Source organism: Nomascus leucogenys, chromosome 11 (genome assembly GCF_006542625.1).
Source record: "Nomascus leucogenys isolate Asia chromosome 11, Asia_NLE_v1, whole genome shotgun sequence".
Classification (NCBI taxonomy): domain Eukaryota; kingdom Metazoa; phylum Chordata; class Mammalia; order Primates; family Hylobatidae; genus Nomascus; species Nomascus leucogenys.
In genome coordinates, this window is record NC_044391.1 from 13,986,742 (window position 1) to 14,007,305 (window position 20,564).

Consider the following 20,564-nt stretch of genomic DNA (forward strand, 5'->3'; position numbering starts at 1 on the left):
TTAAATTATACCTAGAATTGGTAATACAACTATGGGTCAGAATAAAATTTAAAAATAAAAATGGCAACAGAAATAAAAGGAGAAACTATGGGGGATTGTAATGTTACTGAAGATATTATCAACTTAATTAGAATATTGCAATAGTATGTCAAATATAACTGATAAAAAGAGTCAGCAAAAATATTTGCTTCTTGGCCAAAATGACATATGACATAAAGAACACTATTTCCTGGATTTTTACTTGGCCATTTACCAAACTTAATGACTTAGTAGCAAGATAATTACTAAGTATATTTGGATGATTTGAAAGGCATGGATACACAATGCAGCAATTCATTATACTGAAAAATTTATTGTTTCAACAAGCTGCTTTTAAAATCAAGTTGTAATGCCTTGTCTTCTTCAGACAGTTACTTAAAACCACTTCAAATACAGCAGGAGTAATCACACTGGAGGAAAACTTGGCCAAACATGCAGAAATACGGCACCTGAGATATGAGCTGATATGCTACCAAGACAAATTGTGTTACGACAAAGAGGCATTGGAAGAGCAAGCCTATTTAATATATGATTTCATTTTGATTAGTTTCTGAACATATACCACATAGTTCAGTAAGAAACTTGTTTTTACTCCTTAAATCCTTTGTCACATTGAATTATTACAAGCTATCGAGTTTTCATTTCTAAGTTACATTATAAATGGAATAAAAATGTGCTTTATAACTTGCCTTTCATCCATCAAATAAGCTCTAATATTTATTCAATTTTTTATTAACCTCTTCTTCGTATGACCTTAAGTCAGCTAAATTTAAGTTAACTGAATTAAAATTGTATCCAAAATTAGGAAATTACATAGAAAATTCTCTAATTTGCAAGCAGCATTTTTTTTTTTAGGTCAAGCAGCTTTATGAGTACGCTACCAGTTTCAGTGCTTTATCATTAAATTTGTCTTCATGTGAACAGACATTAAACATTGTGTGACATATAATTAACCACGAAACTAAGAAGTAGCAATAATCTAACGATAGTCATCTTTTTGCTGGAGGCTTGTCTTAACCCATCAGCAGAGAACATGTGTGGTCACAAAATACCACATTAATACATTCTTTCACAGTCAGAGTAAGCTCTACCGAGCTTGCCAAATTCCAGCTCAGGTAGCTCCATTTTTCCAGCCCACATTCCTGCTGCTTTTTCAATTGGGTGAATTATTTTCACTTCCTCTCTTTTAAAGAGTTTCTGGCTCACATAGGTTATCAGGTTTCCATCCAGTGGCTGCTGCATTTCCACAGTGAGTGAATGATCTCTCCAAGGTACTTTGGGATGAAAGTGAGTGGATAAATGTGAAGAATTATATTTTTATTTCTTCTCTTTGGAGGGATTATTCTATAACTTTTGTGTTTAGCTTGGAGGGCTCCTTTGATTTGATTCTCTTCGAAATAAGCGAAACAGCCACCCAGATGGCAAGCACTTCAGATTTCAGCATAGTGTAATTTGATTTGGAGGTTCAATGAAACTCACTTGGAAATGTCCCTCCAGTAATATTTCCCCTCTTAGAAATTTAACTTTTAAATTCTTGGCTTCATGCAGAAACAAACTCCTAGGGAGGCTGAGTAGTGAGTGGCAAGGTGGTCATAGAAATTATTATTAACTCTTTAAATGAAATGCTAAAAAAAATTTGCCTTCTAATAGTCTCAGGATTTCACTATAGAAGCAGTATATACTGTGTAATTTTTAATTTCCAATTCCAATTTTATGATTCTTATGAATAATATTCCAAAATTAATTTTTCATTTGTTTAGGAACCTCAGTAAGAATTACATTTAGTATTTATAGGAGACTTGCAAAGATATAATAGAAAGATAAGAAAGATAAGAAAGTCTCTTTTTTTCAAACATATTAAAATCTTTATGAAGAAAAATTCACTAACAACTTCAGAAAAAGATGGTGTGAGCCTATCAGATATATAAATTTTAATGTATATTCTGTCAATTGCATTGGAATTTCTTGCATTTATGGACCTGGCATCCCCCAAAAGTGTTATTTCTAAGGTTTTGACTTTTACTAAGTCTAAACTGACTTAGGCAACCCTTTTCCCATATTTAAAGTCTTCCTTTTTATAATACTGTTTATACACACACACACACACACACACACACAGAATTGGTAGAGAAACTCAAAATATTTCAAATTAATATTTTTTCTTTAATATTTATTTTTCTCAAATATTGTACCTCTTTATTCAAGCCCCTGAAGAGCTTAATTACTATATAATTCCCATTTTATAGCCTTTTCCAATTATGAAGCTGAAGTAAATTAAACTTTTCCCATTAATTGGAGTTAACATGAGGTGTTTGCTCTATAAATACACAGGTTTTAAAAAGCTTTACTTTTTTATACCTGAGAACCAGATGTAGGGAATAGAATGCAAGACCCATCAAAATAAACTGACTTGAATATGTTCAGGGGACATAGATTCTCAAGAATACACAGTAGTATCTATATCAACTCTAAATCAAGTATAACAGAGTTTAATCATCAGGAGAGACTTGTAAGTTTTAATCGTTTATATAGAATGTGAAGTCTCTACATCTTATTTTGTACTTTCTCATTTTCTGCAAAGAAGATGATCTAATATTAGCATATAACTCTAAACATTATAAATGTAATAATGGAGCCTTGCACATCTACACCATACGTGCATCAGAACCTCTCAACACTGAGGGAAGAAAATCATTATCATTAGTACCTATGTTAGTGTTGGGGATTGCTCTTTTTAATTGCATGCTTAGGAGTTCATTCATCAGTCTTTATTGTCACAGTGCTGAAACAGTTTGCCAAGTTTGCAATTTTTAACCCCAAGTTGTAGGAAAATATTACTTAGTTGTGTCTTAAGTGAGATTGTTTGGTACTTTGTCTAATTAAATTGAATCGAATGGAACTCCAGATCCAACTTTATCAACTCATGTCATTATTTCCATATATACATTTAGTGATAGCTTGAGCGGGTCAACTTCTATAGTTTACATTCTAGATTAACAGAAATTTAGATAAATAAATTTAAGTTCTCAAAAGAGATGAGTTTCTGCTGAATTCTACTAACAGAGAAAGATACCATAAAGAATATTAAAAGTTCTCTAAAGTCACAAAGTAATTGAAACATGAAGAATTAACATATATATTAAAATAGTTTCATTTCTCTGGCAAAATTTTTATAAAGTCTTCATATAATTGCATTTTATAAGCATCAAATAATACCAAATATATGAGATATTAAATGACAATTTGTTTTCTCAGAGTGAGACACACACACTTTATAGCATCTGCACTTATTTTAGAGTCAAATTGCTCAGATTAACATGGCTTGAAATTTAATATCATTGCTTCGAGCACCAGAAAATAGATATGACAAGGCATAGTATGCAAAGAAATGCTGAAAGAATGTAACTGAAGTTGAAATATAAGTTTTAAAATCTTTATGACTACCACCTGATGTCTGTGGCAATGACAATTACCAATTAAAGTGGAGATGAAGGAGGAGCTGGGGTCAAAAGGACATCTGCCCCTTCCTCTCTCAGATCTGGGTGATTCCAGGTGAAACAGAGGATCCTTGAAAGAAAACCAGAAAAATCATTATGAACATGCCTCCTCTAATAATCATTTAATTGCTTAGGAAAAACATATTAAACTTCGATTATTTATAAAGCATGTATTCTAAATAGAGCACCAGTAGCATCAATTTATTTAGAGACAAACTGGGTTTTATAAATAAGCACATGGGTTTTACAGACCCATATGAGTTCTCTCACTCCTCTGAAAAAGTATGCAGGTGATGAAAGAAAATAGCACTTTTTAAATCATTTTATGAGACTGTATTATTTATTCTGAGATGTGTCAATTAAATATTTGAAAGGAATTGAAACTTGCTGGAAAAAGGTTAATGAAAAGGAGGTTCAATGTTAAAAATGATGGTGGGCTTTTATCAAGCATATCAAGAATGCTGTTGTTGATTTTTTTTATAAATTAGACTTTTATTTTGATATAAGGGGTACATGTGCAGGTTTGTTATATGGCCTTATTGTGTGATGCTGAAGTTGGGGGTATAAATTATCCCATTAGCCAGGTAGTGATCATAGTGTCCAATAGGTAGTTTGTCAGCCCCCACCCCCCTCCCTCTCGTCCCCCTCCAGTAGTCTCGTCCCCCTCCAGTAGTCTGCCATCTTTATGTCTGCATGTACCCAATATTTACCTCTCACTTATAAGTGAGAACATGCAGCCTTTTGTTTGCTGTTCCTGCCTTAATTCACTTAGGATAATGACTTCTACCTACATCAATTTTGCTGAAATGGACATGATGTCATTCTTTTTATGGCTGTGTAGTATTCCGTGGTGTATAAATACCACATCTTCTTTATCCAATCTAGCATTAATGGACACTTAGGTTGAATTTATGTCTTTGCTATTGTGAATAATTCTGCAATGAACATATGAGTGAGTTAGTAGATAAGCTCAAAATATTTCAAACACACATTGTCTTTTTGGTAGAATGATTCATTTTCCTTTGGATATTTACCAAGTAATGGGGATTGCAGGGTCAAATGGTAATTCTGTTTTAAGTTATTTGAGAAATCTCTAAACTTCTTTCCATAGTAGCTGAACTAATTTATACTCCTTCTAAGAGTGTATAAGCTTTCCCTTTTCTCCACAGCCGCTCTGACATCTGTTATTTTTGAGTTTTTAATTACAGCCATCCTGAGTGGTGTGAGATGACATCTCATTGTGGTTTTAGCTTTGATTTTCATTTCTATGATGATTAGTGATATGGAGCATTTTTTTATGTTTTTTGACTTCCTGTATGTCTTCTTTTGAGAAGTACCTGTTTATATCCTTCGTCCACTCTTTAATGGAGTTATCATAATTAAAACCCTCAACAAACTAAGCATTGAAGGAACATTTATCAAAATAATAAGTCATATATGACAAACGCACAAACATCATACTGAATAGACATAAGCTGGAAGCATTCCCCTTAAGAACAAGAAAAAGACAAGGATGCTTACTCTCACCATTCCTGTTCCACATAGCACTGGAAGTCTTAGCAATAGCAATCAGTCATCAAAACAGAAAAAGAAGTCAAACTCTCTCTTCACTGATTGATTCTATAACTAGAAAATTCTAAAGACTCTGCTGAAAGTCTCCTAGAACAGATAGATGATTTTAATAAAGTTTCAAGATATAAAATCAATGTCTTAAAATCAGCAAAATTTCTATACACATATAGCATTCAAGCTGAGAGCCAAATTAAGAACACAATCTAATTTAAAATACCCACACAAAATAAAACTAGAATATCTAGAAATACATTGAAGCACGGAGGTGAAAAATCTCTACAAGGTGAAAGATCTCTGTAAGGAGATACTGCTGCAGAAAAATCACAGATGACACAAACAAATGGAAAAACATTCCATTCAGATGGATTGGAAGTATCAATATGGTGAAAATGGCCATACTGCCCAAAGCAATCTACAGATTCATTGCTATCCCTATCAAATTATCAACATCATTTTTCACAGAATTGGAAGAAAACTATTCTAAAATTCATATGAAACCCAAAAAGAGCCTGAATAGCCAAAGTAAAGCTAAGTGAACAACAACAACAACAAAGAAAAGCTGGAGGCATCACATTATATAACTTCAAACTATAGTACAAGACTACAGTAACTATAACAGCATGGTATTGGTACAAAAGCAGACACATAGACCAATGGAATGAAATAGAAAACACAGAAATAAAGCTGCATATCTACAGCCATCTGATTTTTGACAAAGTTGACAAAAATAAGCAATGAGGAAAGGACTCCCTATTCAATAATTGGCACCGGGATTGCTGGCTAGCCATATGCAGAAGAATGAAATGGGGCCCCTACCTTTCACCATATACAAAAATTAACTCAATATGGATTAAAGATTTAAATATAAGACCCTAACTAAAAGAATCCTAGAAGAAAACCTAGGATATACTCTTCTTGATATTAGCCTTGGCAAAGAGTTTTTGACTTAGTCCTCAAAAGCAATTGCAACAAAAACAAAAACTGACAAGTGGGACCTAATTAAAGAGCTTCTGCACAGCAGGAACTATCAACAGAGTCAACAGACAACCTACAGAATGCGAGAAAATATTTGCCAGCTATCATCCAACAAAGGTTTAATATCCAGAGTGTATAAGGAACTTAACTCCAAAAGTATTACTGTTTTTTTAATAGTTTGGAAAAGAATAACAAAATTTACTCTCAATAATTTGGAATATTTATTTTCATTTTTATTCTTCATCACAGTATTTGTATAAACATTCAATGTTTAATAACTTATAGAATAATTAATGCATAAGTACTGTAAATATTTATCAACAAATGCCATATTATGTACAATATTTCAATTTTAATATAAGGCTTCACACAGATAAGATAATGAAAATTAATATTTTCATGACAAACTACTTTATTGGCTCCTATTTCAAGCATATAACCACAGAACTTATCCCTTAATGTTCCCAGGTTTCAAAATTCTCATTAAAGGTTGTTTTGTATAATTAATCTCCATTAAGTGTACCACAAGTGGTTTGGGTAAAAAAAGTAGTTTAGAAAAGTGACAATAAAAATCAATACTGAAAAACTTGTAGAAAAAACTAATTTAAAATAGAACATCATGATATTGCTCAATTTGGCAACTATGTACAACCCTGCTCATCGGTGAACCACGAACCTATAAATAATATTAAAAGTCCAGAGTAACTTCTGAGAGTTGAGGGCACTTTCCTCAAACTTGATCTTGACTTTGCTAGTCATCTGATTTACCACATTATCTTTTCTGTCTTTGTCTTGCTATTCTTATTTAGCACCCTTTCTCTTTCTCTATGATATCCTAAAATCACATCCTGATCCTGCCATTTTGAAAACTTTTCAGTAAATGCTGAGTTCACCCAACCACTATTACCATCCAGTTTTATCCTTGGATTTAAAACATAGCCTAGTGCTGGGCACAGTGGCTCACACCTGTAATCCCAGCACTTCGAGAGGCCAAGGCAGGCATATCACCTGAGGTCGGGAGTTCGAGACCAGCCTGACCTAAACGGAGAAATCCAGTCTCTTCTAAAAATACAAAATTAGCCAGGCATTGTGGCACATGCCTGTAATCCCAGCTACTTGGGAGGCTGAGACAGGAGAATCGCTTGAACCTGGGAGGTAGAGGTTATGGTGAGCTGAGATCGTGCCATTACACTCCAGACTGGGCAACAAGAGTGAAACTCTGTCTCAAAAATAAATAAATTAAAAATAATAATAATTAAACATAGCCTATAGAACAAATGTGGCCTCCTGACCCAGAGGTGTGGCTAAACTTACATTCTAAGCCAAAAAAGTTTTACCTACATAGCTACTATACACCAATTTGAAGAAAGCATGAATGGCAGTAGAGAGATGTTTTGTGTTTACTTCCTGCAGATGACAAGTTTGCAATGACATGAGAATAACTTTGTCCAAATGAGAAAAAATTATAGATCTGCCCAGCTAACACTTTCGCTGAAGAAGTTTCACCAAAATTTGCAAAACAGACCCACATCATTTCATGGAGGAGGAAATGACCAAGTATATGAATATAACACTTGTTTGCCCCTTTAGTCATTGCCACTTTATACAATATAGATAGTAGATCAGGGATACACATATTTGTTTTACTATAGTCAAACATCAGTGTCATAGAAAGCTGACAGTGATACTAGGCTGCTTTCAAAAATCAATGTTTTCTATAGCTTAATTCAGCTTTTGATGTCTAATGACTGATGAGGTTATTTTGTCTAATGGGTATAATTAGACACCTTATATACTAAAATTGAAACTATGAGAGCAATACAAGTACATTGCGTATTTATTCAAATAATTTTAATACATTCGTTTAAACTGTCAAAAGCGTGAAGCAAATAGAAAATGAAAACTGAAAGAATTTTAAGATCAAGAGAATCCCAGAGTTTGTAGAACCGCAGGCATAGATGAATAAAATGCAGTCACAATTTCATAGAAAAGTTACAGGTTTTCATGACTAGAAATCATAATCTAGATTCTTGAGGCTATATTTGACTAGTGAATTTTAGCATGTGACTGTGGTATTAAGTATCTTACATACCAGTGTGTTCAACTTTCAGAAGAAGTTGATTGAGTCGACAAGAAACTACATGCACCAAAAAACCTGCCATGCTAACATTTTGAAAACAATCAAATGGCACCTAGAATCATCCTGAAATTTTTAGTTATATAGGAGACAAAAATCTGTGCAATATGTAAATCTACCTTAGTCTGTGAAAGGATGTATTCTTTTATAAAAATCTCAAGTTTGACACTGAGCATACTTGATCCTTGAATATTGAATGTGCATGCATTCTCAGAGATGTATGCCTAAGGTCGAAACTCAGATGTACCTTGACTAAACCCTCCTTTCTCACTTTCCTCCAGAAGACTTCAAATACCTATCTCACATTTATTTGATTAATGGCTAAAACTAAGTCAACAAGTAATCATTTTAAAATAATAAACAGGTTAAATTAAACTCTTCTGGTTTGCTTTCTGCATCACTATGAAGAATTTTTTTTTTTTTTTTTTTTTTTTTTTTGAGACAGGGTCTCACTCTGTCGCCCAGGCTGGAGTGCAGTGGCGCCATCTCGGCTCACTGCAAGCTCCGCCTCCCGGGTTCACGCCATTCTCCTGCCTCAGCCTCCCGAGTAGCTGGGACTACAGACGCCTACCATCACGCCCGTCTAATTTTTTTTTCTTTGTATTTTTAGTAGAGACGGAGTTTCGCCATGTTAGCCAGGATGGTCTCGATCTCCTGACCTCGTGATCTGCCTGCCTCGGCCTCTTAAAGTGCTGGGATTACAGGCATGAGCCACTGCACCCAGCCTCGATTTTTAAAATAGGGTACAGTGTATACTGCTCAGGTGATGAGTGCATCAAAATCTCACAGATCACCACTAATAACTTACTCATGTAACCAAATACCACCTGTACCCCAATAACCTGTGGAAAAATAAAATAAAAATACAAAAAATAAAATGCATGTTTTCTGCAGATTATAATTAATTAGCCCATTAATTTTTTTAAATAATGTAAGCTATGGGAACATCACTGCAGTAGAAAAGTACCATTCTCTTTATAGAAAAACAGAAGAAAGGTCCACATCTTTGGAGAATACATTCATTTTACCAGTGCATAACAATAGATGGTTAATAACGCTCCAGGAGTCAAATAACACAAAAAGTGTAGACAATGTCAGATTAGATTGTAGATTGGGATACTTCTCAAGTTCAAAGAATATTGTAATGTGTATCTTGAAGACTATATTTGCAACAAAATAATGAAGAGGTACTTTGAACACATGAAAGCAATATAATTCCCCTGTCCAATCACTTTGCACAGGTATTCTTCGACCCTGTCCTGAAACTTGATTGTTAGATTAACATTTAAATTACTACAGTATGATGTCGTTACATACCACAGAGAGCTCCATTTGGAAAGGCCATTTTAATTAGAGATAATATGAATACTAAAGCTACATTTCTGGCCTACTCACACCTTTCCATCATGTCTTCTAAAATCCTTCTTTCTTGGTAATTAAATCCCTAACAACAAACTCAATTTGCAAGAAGCTTCCAAAATCTCTTTACCTTAATTGAACAATTGTTTCCACAATAGGCATAATAATGGAGTCTCAAAGATGTCATTGTCATAATCCTGGAACTTGTGAATATGTTACCTTACCTGGCAAAAGGGACTTTACACATGTGATCAAGTGAAAGACCTTGAGGAGGGGAGACTACTCTGACTTATCCAGGTAGACCCAATATAATCACATGGGTCTTTAAGAGATAAGGTGTTTTGATAAAAGCAGATGCAGTGCAAGAAAAACTAGATCCAGAAATGCTTGCTTTGAAGGTGGAGGAATGGGGCCATGACCTACAGGGATGCCTACTCAGGAGGTGCTGTCAGCCTCTACCATGTGTGGGAGGATGGCTGGATTCCAGTCTCCAGTGACAATGTAGCTGATCTACATGACAAGTATAGTGGATCTACCCCTTGAAGGAGGGTAGATGTGACTGCTTGCATTTTGGGGTAACTGTCATTGGTAATACGGATCAGTGCTCCATCCAGGTATAGTGGAGGGGTCTTCAACTGTGTCAATACTTTTTTAAAGCTCTGAAACTTTGACTTCTATGGGTCACCAGTTGTTAATGAGCTGCTGCAGAGGTGTCTGTTTGTTTTACTTTCTTGAATGTTAACATTATACTATTCAATACTTGAAAAAAAAATAATGTTTTCTGTATGCCAGAAACTAAGCCTGGAACTAGAGACACAGCAATAAACAAAGCCCCAAATTATTGTTCTATTTTCTTCAAAAAATTACCCAAAATATACTTTTCTCTCATATTTTTACTGTTCCTTTCTTCAATATTTGACACTGTTACCTGCTTTCTGGCACTTATTCATTTTACTCCTTTATCACTTATCACCTTGATTTTAACAACAGTCTCCTGAACAGTCTCTGAGTCCCAGCCATCAATTCTGTACTCTGCTGCAAAGAGTTCTTTCTGAATTGTGAATTTTTTCTCATCATTCCTCTGGTTAAAAATCATTCATTGACTACCCATAGCCTCCAGAATAAAGTATTAAGTCCCTATAATTTTATATAAGGGATTTTATATGTACTTAGCTAATTACACACATTTTTATCTCTAAAATGCTGCTTTTATAGTTTGTGTACCAATCATTCTAAACTTCTTTTGCTTGGATATCATTCTGAATATCTCTTGCTGGAACCTAAACAAGTTGGACCTAAATAAAATAATTTCTGCACAGCAAGAACCACTATCAACAGAGTATGGACAACTTGCAGAACGGGAGAAAATATTCACAATCTATGCATCCAACAAAGGTTTAATATCCAGAATCTATAAGGAACTTAATTCAAAAGCAAAAAACAACCCCATTAAAAAGTGGGCAAAAGACATGAACAAATTCTTCTCTAAAGAAGACATACAAGTAGCCAACAACCATATGAAAAAATGGCCCACATCACTAGTCATCAGAGAAATGCAAATCAAAACCACAATGAGATACCATCTCACACCAGTCAGATGGCTATTATTAAAAAGTCAATAAATAATAGGTGCTGGTGAGGTTGCAGAGAAAAGGGAACACATGCACTGCCAGTGGGAATTTGTTTAAATTAGTTCAGCCACTGTAGAAATCAGTTTAGAGATTTCTCAAAAAACTTAAAACAGAATTATCATTCAACCCAGTAATCCCATTACTGGGTATATGCCCCAAGGAAAATAAATCATTCTACCAATAAGACACATGCATTTGTATGTTCATTGCGACATTATTCACCATAGCAAAGACATGGAATCAACATCGGTGCCCATCAACAGTGGATTGGATAAAGAAAATGTGATTCATATACCCATGGAATACCATGCAGCCATAAAAAGAATAAAATAATTCCTTAGCAGAAACATGAATGCAGCTGGAGGCCATTATCCTAAGCAAATTAATGTAAGAACAGAAAACCAAATGTCACATGTTCTCACTTGTAGAACATACTCAACAATAGACATTGAGAATCACTAGAGGGAGTGAGGGAGGCAAGGGTTGAAAAACTAACCTTTGGGGACTATTCTCAGTACCTGGTGATGGGATTAATCAAGACCCAAAACCCCAGTACATATACACATGTAACAAACCTGCACATGTACTCCCGACTCTAAAATAAAAGCTGAAATTATTAAAAACATACAAAAACGTTGTTGCAGATAGGTAGGTTTACTTTAGAGCATTTGTAAAAATTATTATGCTATGTTGCACATGCTTCCTTGGGACTGCCTAGATAGTAAAATCATGCTTCTATTTTTTTCCATATTTTGATTGCCATTGGCTTTAGCAAAACTGATTAGATTAGTAGAACAACTAAGGGAAGAATAGACACATTCTTAATTTCTTCAGACACCCAATAAAGATAATACATTATTGTATTAATCTATACTTTTATAATTTATGATGGACTCTTGCTAGGATTAATATATTAAAGTTTATGTTTAACATAACAGTGTGACATGACACTTATTAAAAAATGAAATCAAAGGTTGAAATATAAAAATGATTTATTATTTTATCCCCAAAGACCTTGTTAGTGACAGCATGTAATTTGAAGGTAATGTGGAGATGCAACAAGGAGGTACAATAGTTTGCTAACTAAGGATTCCCTTTTCCCATATGACTTTTTCTTTCTTTCTTTCTTTCTTTTTCTTTCTTTCTTTCTTTCTTTCTTTCTTTCTTTCTTTCTTTCTTTCTTTCTTTCTTTCTTTCTTTCTTTCTTTCTTCTTTCCTTCCTTCTTTCCTTCCTTCCTTCCTTCCTTCCTTCCTTCCTTCCTTCCTTCCTTCCTTCCTTCCTTCCTTCCTTCCTTCCTTCCCTCCTTCCTTCCTTCCTTTCTTTTTCAATACTGAATAGAAGCAAAACCTGAGCTTTTCATTTTTATCAAATTACTGGCTCGATGGTAGTTTTTAAGAATTTCACTGATTTTTTGTTCCATGATTTTAGAGCTGAGGCTTTCTTTCCCTTGTGAAGCTACACATGACAGAAAGATATGATACAATTTATCTTAATTCCTCAGGTCTCAATACAATATTTTTGCAACTTTATGCAACTGAGATGTGGAAATTTTTTTAAAGCAGAAAAAAGGAAGAAAATTTACCATAGACTGGATAGTATTAATATTATGATGGAAAGCAGGCAGTTTTCAAACCTTTATTGATTTGCTTTGCGTAGATCCAGCTAACTTCAATATTAGCTATATATTCCAGAAGGAAGCTTCTCACATTATTTTGAGAGTTCATTGTGGTCTTAAACGCAGTGTTTCATGTAGTCCACAACCCAATAAAATACTAAAAAGCCATAAAGAGATAAAATTCTCTTCCATAAAGTAGAATTCAGCAACCAAATCAACCAGAAAACTTGAGCCATGATGACATTTTCAGTGACCCCAAAGCAATCGCTTTTATGGTTCAAGCAATGTGTAATGTTGGTGTTTAACCCTATGGAGAATGTTGGTCACGACTTACACTGGCTTTCTATTATCTCTGTTTTAACAGCTGGAATTTCTGCCTGAGTAGTGTGTTTTAAATTTACAAGGCATTCCCAGTATTAACATGTGGGCTGCATTTTCTGTTTCAATGTGATGTGGAGAAATTTTTCAATGGCTTCTCTTGTGCTTGAAAGTAACCACTAATGTGGGCAGATACATGTGTTTGTCAGAAAAAAGTGTCTCTAAAATATAAATGGTAGATCTCTCCAGGGGAGTTTTCCTCTTCGGGCCTTGAGGGATGCCCTCAGAACCCAGAATGTCTGCGGTAAGCTCTTTTCAATAGGTGTGAGTCATTGCACAGCAGGTGCCACATGTGATGCCAACTCAATAAAATGAGTTTCCCATTTGTAAATCAGCTTCACGAACTAATACTCTTTTGCTTGTCTTCAGTGCCATTGGGATATTCTGAAATATTCTAGAAGTCAACTAGAATATTATAAGTACTACAGGACAAAACAAACAATCATTTATTTTATTAGTTATTTCTAGTGATTAGGAAAAATAGTAAAACACACAATGTTCATTACATATGTTTCTGTCAACAATGGAAAATAGGCAAAAGTGCAGTATTGTTACACACACAATGTCTCCAATAAATAAACATAATATGCAGTTTAATTCTTTAAATAATAGCTACATGATAATGTGTATCACAAATTAATTTTGAATGTGATTCGCTCTACCATTTCTTTTTTGTTTCTCCTGCCAAGCAATAAAAATATTTATTAAAAGATATTCAAAACCTTTCCCAAAGACTAAATAAACAAGCAGAAAAAATACAAAACAGGAGTAAAATAGCAAGTAAATATTTTGACTTTAAGGCTAATAGTTTTGCATTTTAATTGCTTTTTAACATTTTTTTCTCTAAAATAGTAATATATTTGTATCATACTTTAAAATTTAGGAAATACTTTTGCATGTATTTATCTTGTTTCATCCTCACAGTAAACCTGTGAAGTAAACAGGGTCAATAATATTTTCCACAAATATTATTTTCTTTTTAGAGGTGAGGAATCAGAGGCAGGGTGAGGCTTGGCAAGTCTCAGTGTCTTCTAACTAACAATTCCATATTCATTTACAGTTTTACCCACTTTACTACTTATCATTGTAGTTGGAGAGGAGTATATGTGTTTGTGTTGTTAGGTGTGGTTGAGTGTCATTTATAAGGTATTTAATGCATAATCAAGGCCCGAAAATATATATTAAGGTTTTTTTCAAAAAAAAACTTATTTCATAATTTATTAAATTGCATTTTCAAATGTTTGTAAGTCCTTTAATACCATCGGAATAGCTGGCAGATGTTATTAGCATTTTTTAACAATTCAGCACATAAATATAATACATGTAAGTAAACTCAATTGTCTTATTCCTAAAACTTTTAATAAATATTTGCTTAAAGCTATATTTGAAGGCAAAATTCTGTTTTCACTTCCTTTGTGTATCCTCTAATCATTATGTCAGGATTCCACTCTCTTCCTCACCCTAAGTGACCTAACTTTATGCCAGTATTACAACTCCCACACTCACCCTCTCAAACTCTTAAATTCCACATTGACAGCTCTGCCTACTGGCTATGTATGCCAGCGTGTCCTAGAGTATTTGAAGCAAATATCCTTCAAACCTTATGATGTTTTTCCGAAGCCTGCTTTTACTGGAAAAACATCCTTTGCTGCCTATGTCATCCTCACCAACTTTTCAAATATAATCATGCCAGTTTCCTTTTCAAAAACCCTGCAGTGCTTCTGTTTTTGAAGGAAGTCTAACCTGAAAAATGGGCAGCTCAGGCCCTTCACAGTTTGCCCTCAGGCTTTGTCCCTCACAGTTTCCCCTCCCCTCTCCCTCATCCAATCCACACTCCTGCACAAGTGACTTTCTTTAAAGTTGCATGCATGATAATACCCACAGCTGTTTGATTACTGGGGAAGGGGAATTCCATTCGGTTTTTTGCTTATTCGTTTGTTTTCCTACAATACTAACTCCTATTTATCCAAAAGAAAATGCTGTTTAAAAATGACTTTGCTGGAAAAAAAAAATGACTTCACTGATATTCTCTAAGAAATCTCCAATCAAAATTTCTCCCATGGATGATGCTATCTCTTGTAGCATTATTTACATTGCATTGTGATTATGCACTCACGGATAATTTAACAAACACTTAAGAAGCTTACTGTATTTCAAGCTTACTATGTTTCAGGTATTCAATCAATATTGAATATAGGAAGTATGACGCATGCTAGTCTTTTTTAAACCCCATGAAAATTGAGAAAATAGACTCTTTAATTGTCAATTTAACATAGAAAAGCCAAAACGGGCCAGGTATGGTGGCTCATGCCTGTAATCCCAGCACTTTGGGAAGCCAAGGCGGGTGGATCACTTGAGGCCAGGAGTTAAGGACCAGCCTGGCCAACATGGTGAAAACCTGTCTCTACTTAAAATACAAAAATTAGCTGGGCCTAGTGGTGCACGCCTGTAATGCCAGCTACTCAGGAGGCTGAAGCAAGAGAATGACTTGAACCCAGGAGACAGAGGTTACAGTGAGCCAAAATCCTGCCACTGCACTCCAGCCTGGGTGACATTAAAAAACAAAAGGAAAAGCCCAAATGAATACCACGGAATACTATGCAGCCATAAAAAATAATGAGTTCATGTCATTTGCAGGGACATGGATGAAGCTGGAAACCATCACCCTTAGCAAACTAACACAGGAACAGAAAACCAAACACCACATGTTCTCACTCATAAGTGGGAGTTGAACAATGAGAACACATGGACACAGGGAGGGGAACATCACACACCGGGGCTTATTGGAGGGTGGGGAGAAAGGGGAGGGAGAGCATTATGACAAATACCTAATGGATGTGGAGCTTAAAACCTAGATGATGGGTTATTAGGTGAAGCAAACCACCATGACACATATATACCTATGTAACAAACCTGCACGTTCTGCGCATGTATCCCAGAACTTAAAGTGAAATAAAAATGAAAAAAAAAAACTGATGTGAAATCTTTGAAAATTAAAATGTTATATGAAACCAAAAGTTACTATGGCCAAGGAATAAATTTCAAAGACAAATGGGCAAAGTTCATTACACAAAATAACTGAGTTGAACAAAATAGAAAAGGAAGTGGCCACATAGTCATTGCATGAAAACATTGATTATTAATGGTTGCCTATTGGAACTCTGAAATAAATTTTCACTGCATTGCTAAAAAAAAAGAAAAGAAAGAAAAGAAAAAGGAAAGCCCAAATGAACAGGTTTCTGCTATTCATATATAAAATAGGATATTTTTTCCTTCAATATATTAACTATATTTTAATAGCTAATAACTTTTTTCTTACTTTTTTTTTTTTTTTTTTGAGACAGAGTTTTGCTCTTGTCATCCAGGCTGGAGTACAGTGGTGCAATCTCGGCTCACTGCAACCTCTGCCTCCCGGGTTCAAGCAATTCTTCTTCCTCAGCCTCCCAAGTAGCTGGGATTACAGGCATGTGCCACCACACCATAATAATTTTTGTATTTTTATTAGAGACGGGATTTCGCCATGTTGGCCAGGGTGGTCTTGAACTTCTGACCTCAGGTGATCCACCTGTCTCAGCCTTCCAAAGTGCTGGGATTACAGGCGTGAGCCAACGCACCCGGCCTAATAACAACATTTTAATGGTTGAATTATATTTGGTAAAAAAATAATTTCAATGGCAGACATAAAGTTTTGAGAAGGAATGTCTCTCTGTATCTGAAATGTAAAAATTAATGTAAGGTTAAATTTCTTGGAAAGTTAAATTTTTATTAAAAAAAAATATAAATTAAAAAATGTATCTTAATTTGAGTTGGAAACGCTAACGGGTAAGTTAAAAAATTAATACAATATGATTAAGGGTCATCATATTTGTTCTAGAAAGGTGGCACAATCTCAGCTCACTATAACCTCCCCCTCCCAGGGTCAAGCCATTCTCCTGCCTCAGCCTCTCGAGTCACTAGGATTACAGGCACACACCACCATGCCCGGCTACTTTTTGTACTTTTAGTAGAGTTGGGCTTTTGTCATGTTGGCCTGGCTGGTCTCAAACTCCTGACCTCAAGTGATCCACCCACCTCAGCCTCCCAAAATGCTGGGGTTACAAGCATGAGTCATTGTACCCAGCCCAAGCAAGTGGTATTAATGGGTAATTTCCAAATGACATTTTTGGCAATTGGTGTTAATAACTATCTATAATAAAGAGCATATAGGTGGCAAATTTGCGAGAAAATGTTCTAGCTCAATAACGTATAAGCAATTAATGTGGCTGATTGTATTTTCCAGCACTGGCTATAACAAGGTCTTTTATCCAATGTGCTGTTCTGTGCAGGGGCCACCAACTCACTGCCCAATTAATTGGTGACTTTTTTTTTTTTTTTTTGGAATGCTCCCTCTTGGAATCCAGGTACTACGTTAAGAAGCTCAAAGCACTTGAAGGAGCCATGTGTAGGTTTTCTAAGTCAAGGTCCCAGTGCAGCGCAGCCTTTGAATCATCACAGCACAATTTCCAGACATCTAAGTGAAGATGTCTCCAGACGATTCCAGTCTGCAGCCATTTGAATATTCTCAGCTGAAGCCCTAAAAATTGTAGATGAGAAACAAGCCACCTCTACCGGGCCCTGAATAAATCCCTGACCCATAGAATCCATTACCATTAAAAAATGGTTTTACACAATTGCATTTGAGAGTTTTTTTGTTGTGTGGCAATAGAGCATGATTTAAATAGAAGAAATATTAGAGGTAGTCACTACCATTAACACAATTACTAATAAGGCAAATGAAGCATTTACTGACCATCAAAATAAGACAAATAAAAAGTTATAATAATGTCTGGAAGTGAAAGAATGTTGAAAGAGATGTTCTCACACTTTGCTAATAAAAGTGTGAAATGGTATAACCTGTGGAAAACAATTTAGCAATAACTGTCAAAGGTCTTAAGAGCATTATCACCTAAATGAAACAATGCATTGTCATTTTACTGGTAAGAGTCATTGAAATGAAAACACATATATAGAGATATATAGGTAGATAGATACACAAAATTGACATAGGTATCAAAAGTTAGGCAATCATATGCTTTTTCAGAGCATTAATTAGTGCCATGATTTTGAAGATTAATTTAGGGGTGCCTATTAATTTCAAAGAGAGATTGATCATTTTATCAACAAATTCTCCTGATTAGAATCTGTTCTAAACCAAGATAAATGCACAAGTCTTTATCTGCCACATGTGTGTAATAGAAAAAAAGATATCCAACATGAATGTTGATCAATACAGAAAAAATAATTTATAGTACAGTCATACATTGAATGCATAAATCTTATTGTAATTTTTCAAATCACCCAAGAAAACAATAATATATTTCAGCAGGGTTTGGTGCTTGGGTCCAGGACAGTAGCTTCTGAAAAGTTTTGATATGCATTTTATATCTTTCTGAGTGTTTGGACTTTTGCAATTTTTGCGCTGTACATATATTGAATTTTTAAACAAATAATTTTAACCATATTAATTTTTTCACTTGAAAGACAACTCTGTAAAGGGGCATCGCACTAGTACCAGACTCACACATTTGTTGCAAAGATTATATGATGTGATTTGTGTTAAAAATGTCTTGTTCAAAGTAAGCGATTTAAAAAAATGATTATCATTTTTGGAAAAGAAAACATTAAAATGTAAATGTAATATATATTTTTGGAGGTTGCTTCAAACTAATATTTACAAAGGGAACTGAGTGTCTTATTGAGTTTTATATTTCACAGCATGTTGCCAGTGAATCACCTATAAAAGTCACTCCTGGACTGACTGTTTACAACACTGACTCTTGCTCATATCCCAGATTTACTAACCGAAATTCCTCTTATCTTTATTTATGACAAGCTCCTAACTAAAGTTTCCACAGTCCAGTGAAAGTACAACAATCTTAACAATGCTTCCCAATTAGTTTAGAAGCATCTTTAAAATTAATAATTGGAGAAGCTTTCACATTCTGAACACTCACGAAAACATCTATTCCATAAAAATATATCTCTAAATACTTGTTGAAATATTAGTACATTCTGTGTTCTACAGAAAAGCTTTCAGATTTTCAAAATCTAAAATTTTGAAGTATAGATTTACAAAATTTCTAGAGGTGTTAAATGTGAATAGTTAATTGTAAATGAGGATGCAAGACAAAGGCGATACAACACTAAGCAAATAAGGTGTTGTATCGTTTTATTTGAGGGTGTAGCTCAAAAGTTTTTATAGCTCCATAGCTTATCAAAGTTAGACATAAGAACGGTTAAACATTTTTCACTGATAAAATATATGATGATCCCAATCAAACCTCATTATTTTGGGGAAGAATATAATTTAATTTAAGAACATTTCATAGATTTTGTATTTCTATACTTAATATTTTTCTTTAAAATAATTATTTATGAAGAAATTCATTAGAAACTATATTTTTCATATATTAGGTTGGTGCGAAATAATTGTAGTTTTACCATTACTTTTCATGGCAAAAACCGCAAGCTACCTTTGCACCAACCTACTACATATATATAAATTTTAAATTCTAACAACACATTTGAGAAACTTTCCGTCAAATGAACACCATTTAGGTGTTCCAGATTATTTAAATCTGGAATCATCAGTTCCAGATTGTTTCATATATTGCTCTTACTTAATAAAACCCTGCAAATTGGCTCCCTGGAAAACAACTTTATTAAACTGATCAAAAATCTTTCTCTTACAAAGAAGACATTATAAAATAATATTGATAGTATTTTGGATTAAGTTCTTTTGCTCTGGGGACTGCCATTTTCAAATGCAACATAAAATAGAAGATTTAAATGCATTAAAAAGCAGTATGCAATCTCAAAGCAAACTTTATTAAATTAGAATTCATCCAATATGCTTTCAACTTATCAATACATTAACACAGCAAAACTGACTAGCGTCTTACCTGACTTTATTTTTAATAATAACAAACCTATGCTTCTTGCTCTAAAAAATTAAACTGTGTTCTATATACTTTTAAGATAAATGTGCACAATAAACCAAATTTACTTTTGTTCTTCCTGATGCCAATTACCATTTTGTGCCACACTTTGGCAGAATTGGCTAATTTTAGGATAGATTTATCCTCAACTGTATTTCTTATGGATGTAATTCTAATAGCATTCTCTTACAAAAAATCTTTATCTAAAAATAAGTGTCCTTTTAGTCCATATTGTGTCCATTTAACAAACTAAATGTTAGACCTTGAAAAAGTTCTACTCTCTTTCTCATTGAGGATGCCACTTTTATTCATCTGTGTGACTCAGTTTATACATGATTTTGCACAATTAATATCCTAAATGACCTGTAGGCATATACTATTCA

General features: G+C 34.2%; 1 protein-coding gene across 1 annotated transcript in view; it reads right to left on the reverse strand.

Moving 5' to 3' along the window:
• The window catches only part of SEMA3E (semaphorin 3E), a 263,539-nt gene that overhangs the window by 47,056 nt on the left and 195,919 nt on the right, over window positions 1–20,564 (reverse strand). The window contains exon 5 of the mRNA XM_003252290.4: window positions 3,513–3,606. Coding sequence (XP_003252338.1) covers window positions 3,513–3,606 — 94 coding nt within the window. The remainder of the gene's footprint in view (window positions 1–3,512; window positions 3,607–20,564) is intronic.